Source organism: Ambystoma mexicanum, chromosome 5q (assembly GCF_040938575.1).
Source record: "Ambystoma mexicanum isolate Mex_15411 chromosome 5q, UKY_AmexF1_1, whole genome shotgun sequence".
Lineage (NCBI taxonomy): Eukaryota > Metazoa > Chordata > Amphibia > Caudata > Ambystomatidae > Ambystoma > Ambystoma mexicanum.
This window is the reverse complement of record NC_090933.1, coordinates 1,081,920,065-1,081,932,195: the sequence shown is the minus strand read 5'-3', so window position 1 is coordinate 1,081,932,195 and position 12,131 is coordinate 1,081,920,065. Positions and strand designations below refer to the sequence as shown.

General features: G+C 43.4%; 1 protein-coding gene across 1 annotated transcript in view; it reads right to left on the bottom strand.

Moving 5' to 3' along the window:
* FER1L6 (fer-1 like family member 6) overlaps window positions 1-12,131 on the bottom strand; it is a 1,078,814-nt gene that overhangs the window by 534,347 nt on the left and 532,336 nt on the right. The window contains exons 5-7 of the mRNA XM_069621590.1: window positions 10,823-10,954; window positions 10,483-10,545; window positions 5,336-5,414 (exon numbers count right to left, since the gene is read on the bottom strand). Coding sequence (XP_069477691.1) covers window positions 5,336-5,414; window positions 10,483-10,545; window positions 10,823-10,954 — 274 coding nt within the window. The remainder of the gene's footprint in view (window positions 1-5,335; window positions 5,415-10,482; window positions 10,546-10,822; window positions 10,955-12,131) is intronic.

Below are 12,131 nucleotides of genomic sequence, written 5' to 3'. Positions count from 1 at the left end.
GCTTTACTATGGCGGTAAAACTTATAATGAAGGTGTGGACATCTAGAAAAAGAACACATTATGAGAACTGGTTAACAGACATGCGTACACTTTCATGGTATGAGAAGACTCAGGCTTCTAGGCATTTTCGGGAAACTGCTTATGAGGAAATGTGGGGATTGTTTAATAATTTGTTTGGATAAGGTGTAGGATTTGTTCTTTAGGTGTAACATTGATGGGGGTTAGGTGGGGGGTGTTTGTCTTTTCCTGTTTGGTGTTGTATTTTATTGTGTTTTGTTTAATGTAGAATATAGGGTGGGATTTTATGGCGATGATGAATTGATTGTTGTATGTATTTTAGAGAAGTGATATGTATGGAATTGCTTATACTTTGTTCTCACTGGTATGTTTTTCAATTGTAACTTTTGGAAAAAGTATTAAATAAAGTTGAGAGAAAAAAAAAGAAGACAGAGTCCTCAAAGTTCTTCCAAGAGGGCCCTGCAGTCCAGCTACTGAGAGTGTCACTTATTGTCAGCAAAAGACACATTTAACTTTGACAATAACTCAACAAGGGAGAAAGGGGCCAGAGAGAAAGATCGAACTCACAACGAAAAACTCAGGCAGGTGATGCTTCATGGGCCTGGTTAGCAGCAGCTCTAATGAATGGGGACAATGAATAGCTGAGCCCCGATATATTAAAAAGAAAAATGTTGTCTCTTGCTTCTTGGAACATGCAAGGTTTCTCCCACTTGTTTGTAGAAGGGGAGATAAGTTGGGATGAGATAGACTTCATATGTCTCCAAGAAGTGTGGCTAAGAACAAAACCGATAATGGATGGCTTCCCAACGTTCCTAAACCCGGCAGTGTCAGCCAGTGCAGGTCAGCCAACTGCGGGCCTTTTGACATTAATAAAGACTGCAAACGAGTTTGAAGTAACTGGGGCTACTAATCATGGAGCCTTCATCCAGCAAACTACACTCATACATAGAGGTCACAAAGGGAATGTATTGGAGCCCCTTAATAAATACTTGTCATTATTCAATGTCTACTGGAACCCAGTTGGAACTGGGGTAAAGGAGATGGACGACAATATTACAGAGGCAATTGATGATGCCTACAGTGTAGAGTACCCGTCAATAATCCTATATTGTGATTTAAATGTGACCTGCTTGATTGAAAATGGCAATATGCTTAGAGTGGTGTCCAATGTATGGAACTCTTAGAAGCAGAGAGGATTATCATGGAATGATCTGAGTCTCGAGATCTTCATATTTCTGAATGGCCACTTTGAAAAGGATAAGCTTTGTCACCCCACTTGGAAGCGGGGTTCGCAAACCTCTGGTTTTGATTTCATATTTGTGTCCAGAGACTTGATTGAACTGATCGATACCTTGGGAGTAGTACCAACTAAAGCAAGTGATCACAACCTGTTAAAAATGCTATGGTCAGCTGGATTTGTCGTACCCCCACATAAAATCCTTTCTTCTGTGGAACCAGCGAGTAAAAGATGTAGACTCAAGATGACCAAGCGAGAAAGGGGAACAAATGAGATCCATTTATTAGATAACTGCTGTGGCAACGGATTCACAATCTCAGTAGCCCATGGTTAATTATGTCCCGTTACTTTCTACGTGCTTGGTACAAAATTCCAACAAGACAGGAATTCCAGCGAGGCACCAACACGATTATGATAAGCAGGTTGCTACTAAAAGTCAGGCCCTAAAACAAGCTATTGGTATGTTAAAACGGTCCTCAGCCCTACCTATGCCTGGGTACATTAAGAGATTAAAGGACAGCTACAAGAACTTGCTTAGGGGTCACAAGAAAGAAATTGTCCAGAACGAGTAAGAGGACATTTTGAGATCTTTAGAAAAAAAAAACACAGCGGAAATCTGGGCCATCATTAACTGCACAGGAGTGTGTGGAAAATCATCCCAAATAAACGGTGTAGCAGAGGGCGATTGGGCAAGGTTCTTTAATGCCCTACTCTCTGAGCCGGTAGTAATGGAGGAGTCGAGCTCTAAAACATTGAACTGGAGTCTGCTCTATGATCATGAAGACTTAGTGAAATTGATAAAAACAATCTAAGACCTCCCGTGCACCAGGACCAGATGGCCTCTCTAATATGATTCTTAAACAAAATCCTATTCAATAGGCAACAGTCCTGGATATGATTCTGAAAATTGTTTTAGCAGCACAAAGTTTACCGATGTGGAAGACCGTACACCTAATCCCATTATTTAAGTGTGGTGGCAGGGAGGACCCGAGTAACTATCGCCCTATCACCCTTTTGGACGTTATGGGGAAACTTTATGCAACATTATTATTACAATGGCTGGTCGCTGCGGTATGGGAAACAAAATAATTATCATTCAGGATTTGTAAAGGGGCTGAAGCCTACCCCCCGACAATTTTATTTGCTTACTCTTCTGAAGGATAAAGTTTCAAGAACAGACTCTAAAATTTACTTAGCCTTTGTTGATCTAACAAAAGCCTTCGATACTATAAACAGGCAGCGTCTGTGGAGTAAATTGCTTTCGTGGAATTGTCCTGCTGACCTGGTGGCTCAGATGAAGCTCTGTATACAGAAACCTCTCTTAGAGCACACCTAAACACAAATGGCCTCTTAAGTCAAGAGAGAACTTCTCTATTTCTGACTTGGAAAACATTATGCGGGAAATCAGGTGTTTCCTGCCAAAATTCGGGTGTGTAAAATTTAGTCATCTATTAAATGCAGATGACCTATTTGTACTTGACACTAGTCCAATAGGCCTGCAAAGGCAACTGAATCGATTGGAGGAATACACCATGTATAATGAACTGCAGATTTACATAGAAAAACAGGGTTGCGTTAAACAAGGATGTCCACTAGCCCCAGTCCCCTTTAGCCTCTAATTTTCTCACTTGGCAAACTTTATGAGGGAAATAAGGTTTTTCCCGCCAAATTTTGGAGGTGTAAAAGTGAGTCATCTATTATATGCAGATGTCCAAGTTCTACTTGACACTGCTCCTGCATGCCTGCAAAGGCAACTAAATTGATTGGAGGGATATATCCTGTTTAATGAACTGCAGACTTACACAGAAAAAACAATGATCATAATTCTACAAACAAGTTCCAGGAAAACAGAAAGAGAGGTTTATTTGGCAGTTGGGCCCAACAAAGATCGAACTTGTCAACTCCTTGAAACATCTGGGGGTTCAAATCTGTAAAAGTTCAGTGGAAACTCAAAATATTCAAGCCTTAAAAAACCAAATTATTGCTCTGGCCAACAAGGCCCTAATTTTGAAGCGTAGATTTTGTAGCTTCTCTTTACAACCTTTAGTAGACTTTTACAGAGCAAAATGAGTACGAACTGTGTCATGTGGTGCGCAAGCTCTGTTAACCCTTCCAAAAAATCTTTGGGCATTCCTAAAAGCTGTATTTTGGAAAAGAGTGCTCGTTTTTCCTAAATCTATACTGATCCAGATTATTAGAAGAGATTTGGGTTTAATTTAATTGAAGGCATTAGTGGAATGGAAAGCTCTATCCTTCTTTGGGAAATACTCAAAAGAATGGCCTGCCTTGATATTGGACATAAAAAAGGAGATGGCCAGTGGGGCCCGTGTGGTGGGGGCTCTCTGGGAACTGGATTGTAATACCTTGTTCGAAGACATAGGCTCCTCTTCTGAAGAGCTGCTGGATAGCCCGTGCAAGGTCAAAAGGAAGATGTGGGAAAAAGATTAGATTTTGACCTGTGTGAGTCAAATAAGTGTTAACTGTTCGTCAGCTAGCGAACAAGAGAAGAGCGTTTGGCCATACTCCAGTTTACGTGAAGAAATTCTCTGATCCTTATTTTAGGTCTCAGTTTATGAAGATCAGATTCAACCTTTGCAGCACAATGGAGATTCTTTCTACAAGAGCTGGTCGGGCGTGGAATTAGCATCATGCAGACTTTGTAAGGGCTTTGGTGTCTTGCAAAACGTGCCGCATTTATTCACTTGATGTCCGGCACTAACGGAAAAGAGAACAAGCCACTTTTTAAAATTTGTGGAGCGATCCCCCTCTTTGTCAGCAGATGAATGGTGGTTCAATATATTGATTTTATTCTTCACCTTGCACTTATTGTCTTGCTAACACTTCTTTTGCATTATCTAAGGCAAGTATAGCACTCAGTTGATTTGTTAACTTGCAGTTATGTCTTATTAACACTTCTCTTACATTTTGTAAGCTATTGACTGTACTCACTTGATTCTTTACCTTGTACTTATTGTCTTGTTAACACATCTTTCGTATTATCTAAGGCATGTCTGATTTGTTACCTGGCCGTTATTGTCTTGATAATGCTCCTATTGTGTAAGGCATGTACTCAACTGATTTTATTCTTCACATTGCACTTATTGTTTTGTTAACACTTGGTTTGCATTATCTGAGGGAAATACTGTACTCAGTTGATTTGTTAACTTACAGTTATGGTCTTGTTAACACTTCTGTTGCGTTATCCAAGCCATTTACTGTGCTCTCTTGATTCTTTACTTTGCACTTATTGTCTTGTTAACACATCTTTCGTATTATCTAAGGCATGTATGATTTGTTACCTTGCACTTACTGTCTTCTTATCGCATCTTTCACATTCACTAGGGCGTGTACTGTACTCTGTTGATTTGTTAACTTGCAGTTATGGTCTTGTTAACACTTCTCTTCCATCACCGAAGCCATTTACTGTACTCACTTGATTCGTTACCTTGCACTTATTGTCTTGTTAACACATCTTTCGTATTATCTAAGGCATGTATGATTTGTTACCTTGCACTTTCTCTCTTCTTATCGCATCTTTCGCATTCACTAAGGAATGTACTGTACTCAGTTGATCGGTATTACTGTACGCAGTTGATCATATTGGCGTTATTGTCTGCTGTGAATGATCAGATATACCTTCCTTTGTCATTTTGCTTCGGAAGCAACACAAAGTTACTTGTTGCAGCTGGCGCCTTGTAATTAAGCAATGAATAAATGAATAAATAAAATGTCATGTAGGCCGCTCTGTTTCCCACAGGAAACAGAAGTGTTTGCTCTGACCTATTGCCTTGATTTCTGATTGGCCACTTGCCCCTTACTTACTCCAATTGGACTGTCACCCTGTAGTGCATTTTCCGTTGGCATCCTTCTTAGATGCATCTGATTATTAGCCCATCTGGGTACTTGTTTCTAATACACCACTGCTCTACAAATGATCAGACAAATAATGTACCCAGCAATAGCCAGGTACTAAATTATGTGTCTCCTACATGATGCCAATGACAGCACAGTTGTCGGTGTGACATGTTTTGATGTACACAGTTCTTCAATGTTAGTAATTATAGCAGAATCCATACCCACCTTGCTCATTGTAAACTGTTCCCACATCAATTTTAAAGGATCCAATTAGAATGCTGCCGATTAGTTTGTTGTGCAGAACCTGTGGGGAAAAAATGAGATTTAACAAACACAACATGTATTTTCATCAAATTCTGATGCTTGGGCATTTTTTGTGAACGTTCCCATGTGAAGCGCTACTTAGGATCGATATATGAAAAAAGACCGAATAATCATTTATTGGAGGGACTTTCTTTTGAGATGAGGGTGACTTGATTCGATTAACTTCCTTGGTGGCTGATACTCATCCAGTGACACAATAGAGATAGAGCGTGTGTGTCAGTCGCAGAAGGAGAAACCCGCCATAACAGGACACCAGCTTGCAATCTGCATCAATAGGCATTTGGAAGTTGTCGCAGATTTACTGTGTGAGCTTCAAATAATTACTGTAGCAGGAAATTTGATTTTCTAATCCGACACTACATTTTGGATTGCATGTTAGTTTGGTTGCAGGTTTTAGCATCAACCTTTACATAGTTCCAGGATGAACACGTGAACGACTGACTACAAGCCAGACCTGGAAAGGCCGGAGGGAGGAAAGCGATGTTCTGCGATTGGGTAGGCATGGCTATTGGTCAGCAGTCATGTACCATCATAGGTGGATGTTTTACCTTATTGGCACCGGTTGCATCTTACGCGACATTCGTTTCAAGGTGTACCCACATGACTTCTATCGCTTCTGCTCCCTGGCCCCTCTGTGCAGGCTGACCTGTTATTTTTATATATTCAAGTCTTTCTCTTCATGGGTGAGCCCTCAAGAACACTCACTTTTTCCTCAAATGCTACAGTAAGGTTAACGGCAAGAAGAATGCTGCGGTTCTGTGACATGATACCATGACCAGTATATAATTCAATACTTCCATGGTGGGGGACAACACTTGATGTATTAGTAATGTTTACAGTGATAACGTATGTGGATAGCATTTTACGGTTGACCTACAAGGGTTGCTTCGTAAATTACTTATATCAGTATAACTATACGAACAAAAAGGAATGATTTGTTGATGAAGTATATTTTTTCTTTGCATATATCCTCCCCTGATGCTGTGCAAGAGGTCAGAAACGTGTTGATAATGGAAGGCATCTACTAGCAAAGAGGTGCTCATAACAAATTCTTTTTGAAGTCAAACACAATTAGAATAATAATATGTGACTGAACCTAATTGATAAACTAATTGATATTGATATTGATATTTTATTTCTATCGCGCTCGTACTCAAGTGTTTCAGAGCGCAACAAGGCAAAGGAGGGGAACAAGGGAGAACAAAACAGCGATCTTACTAGGCCCAGTGACATTGAGGACGCGCAAGTGCATTGGAGAGGGGGAGGGGAAAAGTGCATGGAAGGGGGAGAAGTGGAAAGTGCGAAGCCGAGGAGAAACAGATAAATAACAATAAATAATAAAGGCCACAAACAGTGGTAGTGCAGCCAGCAATTTGCAAGTGCTTGGTTTAAGGCAGCAGACAGGGTAGGTCTGATAAGTACAGAAAGAAAAAGGGTACTGATACAGACCCCAGTTCAAGGGGTGGCCCGGAGGCAGTGCGGGAGGGTGGCAGGGTGAGCAGGTACCTGGGCCCAGAGGACAGAGAGTGGCCAGATGCACGGTGCCAAGAGAGAACAGATCACCCGGAGAGAGGGGGAGTGAAGGCAGAAGAAAAGAGGAAGATCTTGAGTTGCTTCCGGACCCAGAGATGGTTCTCCACAGGTTTTAGAGTGGCAGGGAGGCTGTTCCAGAGGGAGGCCCCAGACAAAGCGACTGACCGTGAGAGGGAGTTAGAGGTAGAGGAGCGAAGAGCTCGAGAGGGGAGGTATTTGCGGAGGGATAGCTAAAGGTATTTTGGACCCAGGCCCAAGAAAGCCTTGTGGACAATGCAGAGGGTTTTGAATTTAATCCTTGCATCCACTGGGAGCCAATTGAGATTTCAGAGCTGGAGAGATACGTTTCCCAGGGCTTGAGGCCAAGGACAAAGTCTCCAGTCCTCTTCTGGATTAGTTGCAGAGGGCGGAGAGTAGATGCAGGTAGATTTAGAAAGAGGCTGTTACAATAGTCCAACCTAGAGAGAAACAAAGTTTGGGATACCATGAGCTTCTGGAGGAAGGAGAGGAAAGGCAGAGTACCTCTGAGGAGGTGCAGTAGGAAATTTGACTTTTTAGAGACCTCAGAGATGTGGGCGAAGAAGGAAAGGGCAAAGATGACCCGAGGTTCTTAGCCTCGCGGGCGGGGGTAGGAGGAGGGCCAAGGGAAGCCGGCCAGAGAGTGAGAGGAAAGGATGGTGAAGGTGTGCCGATGAGGAGGATCTCCGTTTTGCTGGCATTCAGACAAAGATCATTGGCGGCACATCAATCATGAATGGCAGTTAGGCAATCAGAGATGAGAGAGGGAGAGGAAGTGGCAGAGGGCAGCCTGAAAATGACATGATAATAATAAGGGACAAATCCCTTTGAGTGTACAGCCACCCAGGAAAGCAAATCTATACAGGTGCCTGCAATTTATGCAGATGTTTTGGACTACAGCCCCCATCAGCCATAGCTACCAGAGGCAATGGTGAGGGATCATGGGAATCATAGTCCTAAACATATGAAGGTATGCAGTTTGGAGCCTCCAGTAGCTGGACCATGCAAACATATCTATCGCAGGCATAGCAACTGTGCCACCGTATGGATGTTTTGGGCCTACAACTGCCATAAGCTCCACCCAGGGTAGTGTCAGTGGGGACAGGTCATGAGATTTGTAAGCCAAGATACCTGGAGTGTGACAGGTTGGCTATCGCTGCTCTTTCCTTTCACAGTGCCTCGATTGGTGAAAAGAGGAAGTGCACCTTCCAATCTGACACTGACTAAAGCCAAATGTTAAAGTTCTTCTGGAATGCAAACACCTCATAGCTCTAACCTCACAAAACAAACGTCCTCTTTTCTTCTAATAATGTGCAACGTATGTGTTTAGTTTCTCTATTTCAAATCACCCGAGCACCCTACAGTAAAATATGTTATGACATGTTATGTTATGTTATTGGGCATTTATATAGCGCCTTTTTTACCATTGGTATAATCTCAAAGTGCTGTGGGATGAACGCCCTTGCGGACCGTATTCCAGGTCAGTGGAGGGAGTAGGGTAGTAAATAGTGCTTGGGTGCACTCAGTATGTGTGCAGCCAGGACGGTTCATTTGGTGTGTAGCTGCGTTCTAATGCTAGGCGTGCGCGGTGCTGTGGTTATGGGAGATCAGTAGAATGTGTGCAGCAAGGCCAATTGACTTAGGGGTAGCTGCATTCTGGCGGCGGTGGAGCTTGTGTATGAGATTATACATGCAGTTAGGCAGATTACGGTGGTGGTTGATACTTTCTAAAGACTGTTCAGGTGTTCATGGGGGTGTACAAGTATGCATGCAGCAAGGCCGAATTAATGTAGGGGTATAGCTGCATTCTATTGTTTGTTGGTGCAGAGGAGAGAATTTGCATTATGGCATGTGTGAGTATCTGTGCAAATTGGAGGGAGTACCCTGTTCCTGATTACCTTCCAGTGCCTGTTGAGGTGACCGTGGGGGTCATTACGAGATTCGCGGTAGGGGGTTAACGGGGCCAGTAGAGCTGCCAGCCCCGTTAACCCCCTACCGCCGCATTACGAGGTTTGCTCGAGGGCCTGGTTTTACCAGGCGTCCTTAGCGAGTCCCACGAGCAGACCAGCATGCTAACAACAGGCCCGTCATTAACGGGCCCGTTGCTAGCATGCTCCTCATTCCCATTGAGCCCTATGGGGGCTCGAATGGGAATGGGGAGGGCTTCCTGGAATGGGGAAATACCGGGCTCTCCAAGGTCGGAATGGCCTGGCATTTCCCCATTCCAGAAACCCGGACCCGGTATCCGGAATGGGAGTAGCCGCAAATAGCAGCATGGCTACCTCCAAGGCTGTATCTCCCTATTTTAGAGGTTCAGCGGTTTACTTGTCTGAATATAGATTATTCAATCAGCCAATGGATTGGTTATTTCTCAGATTGGCATATTTTTTGCAACAAGAAGCTGTAAATCCATGTGAGAGTTTGTGGGGGTGGCAGTGCATTGGTTTATCAATAAGCCATAATATTCAAATGCGGCTAGCCTTTATCTGGTGAAAGAGATGGGACGTGTTAAAGCAGAGCCAAGAACAGTGGCTTTATTAGTGATGAATGTAGGGCATTGAGTGCAAGTTCAATTGCAATTCAAAAGCATCCCTGTATGGCTGCAATGGAGGCATATCTGATAGGTGTGCGTGCATTGCCCAAACACAGTGCAAAGGGAGCCAATGAAACCGTGACGTCAGGAGTCTATCATTAGTCTTTTGTCCAGATTAGTGTTAAATGTTTACAAGCAAGATCTTTCTTTGAAGTAGTGTTTGCTCTCCCACCCTGCCCACTGCTGCAAAGCTTGTTCCTCTGGGAAGGTGCCAGGCAATCTCAGCAAAGAATAAAGAGAGTCTATAGGGCGGGACCAAGCATTTGGTTATTTGGAGATCCCAACTCCAGACACTGATACTTAAAACTCTGACCATTGCAGGGATCACCGGAAAGGTGGTTGAATAAAACATGGGCTTTGGCCATTTGCAAATGGAACTTTCTAAAGGCCTCTATATCAGTCCAGATGTAAATGTATATGTATTGATCCATCTGCCACCAGGCTTTGGGCATGAAAGGTTACATATTATTTGGATCTTGGGTGCCCACCGTGAAGAGCATTGCATGGCAGGCCTTCATTTGGATTTCAGCAGGCTTTTTGTCAGGAATGTTCATGGCAGTTGTTCGGATGTCAGTAGAGAATATTTAACAAAGAGAACACAAATACAGTATACTTCCATCATGGAGCATTTAAGAAAGTGAAATCTGATTAGCAGAGCTCACTTTCTGAAATAGACCAGAATCATTTTGTGTTGCAAAAATCAGAAAAGGTTTGGATTGCCTACTCCCCCGATGGCATTCTGTCTCATAACACTGCCCAAATGTTGCAACATTTTTTATATGTTGCTATTAGATTGAGTCCCCCCTTTTATAATCACATTGAGAGAGACCGCTCGGTGACCACTCTTCTTGACATCAAATATTATTTGAAATTCATAATTTGAACAAAAAAAAAAATTACTTACAGATATTTTGATAATTTTGTTGAAAAGGTGCTCTTGTGCCCCAATAAAGTCGAAGGCAAAGTACTGTTGAAATAAGATTTGCATGATTAATACACTGTCATGTAACCAGAAACATAACTGAGGGACAAGGGTCAGCTTTGAAATGTAAAATGTAATAGGATGTTGCCAAACGCTACCCAAATTTAACACAGAAAGAGATAATAAATTCATAAAAAAATGAACATTTTCGTGCTGTTCCCTGTACAGTAGATAAACCGTGTTCCTCTCCGTTCTAAATGTAACAGGTATATTATACCAAGACTATTAGGAGCGTGTGCCAAGCTCGCCGGGCGGTCTCTACCTCATTATAGAAAGGTGCATTTGTTCCTTCCTTCACCGTCGTTTGCTTCTTTTCATCACCAATCTCGATAATCACGATTGGATCAATGTTTTCACCAATAAGCTGCCGGGCTTCGATGATTGTCACGGCAATCTATAAAAAATGGAGGGAAACTGCGTGTGAGGAGGAGCTGCGAGTCAGAGACAGAATCAGTGGAAGAGTCAGAAATGTGGCACGGCTTAGGCATTGGGGACCATCACCGCCTTGGCGAGGAACCTCTTGGAAGGTCTTTCTAGTAACACTGCAGGCCGCTGTGGAGGCGTCAGCGATGGCTGTACTCATCATGATGTAAAGAGAAGTGTTCAAGTTCATGCAATATTGGCAGTCGTTCTGTACTCACCTGTGCAAGAGGCTAACAACATGACACACACAACCGGTATCTGGTGCTTCCCCTGCGATCAGCGCCAGCAACGGCAGCACTAGCACCAAGTAGGAGGCGTGGAAACCAGAGAGTCCCACAGATCAGCAGTGTCAGTGAACAAAAGAGGGGGCCGTCTACAGGCATTGCTAGGGGGGGGGATTAGGGGGCTATACCCTCTAATCGTTTGGTTGTAGCCCCAGATAGAAGCTCAGGTGCTACAACCAAAAGGCTAGCTAGCCCCGAGTCCCGCCAGTCCCTCACATTAGCTTAGCCCCTGATCTTTTCCAGACCTAGCAATACCCCTGCGTCTACTACTCCTGTGCTTTATAGGTTCCGCTGCTACCACCAACTCTGCACATGCAACATCACTGTGCGCAGCGGGTAGTACTCCATCAGGTCTGCTTGCTAGGCTTTTCATGAGGCCTGGGGTCGCCCGCATTGGATGTGGCACAGGTGTGAAGAATATATAGGACTCCTCCCTCACCACAATCACAAGACATAGCAACTCACCATAGCTGCTGTAACACAGAAAGGAGAACTAGCATAAGTGGAAGAAAGAGGGCAAGATGGGCTACGAAATTTAGAAAAGTGCTAGGCTCACTGTGCTACCAAGATGAGAAAGGCTCCCTTACACTGCCTGCACTTGCACATGTGAAATGTCAATCACCAATGTGATTGACGCATCAAGCAAAAAGGCTTTTTGCAATCTTCAAAGTCACACTGTAAGCAAAAGGGAATTTCCTTTATGGCAGTGCAGGCCTCGGCCAACATCAGTTCATGCTGCACTATTGATTCCCAGAATCCATCACCTCTCGCTCCTGCTTGATGGACTGATGACAGACCTCTGGAAAAAGTCATAGTAGCAAGGGGCGAGGTGCCATTTCACGCCTTCCACCCACGATCTCTGCA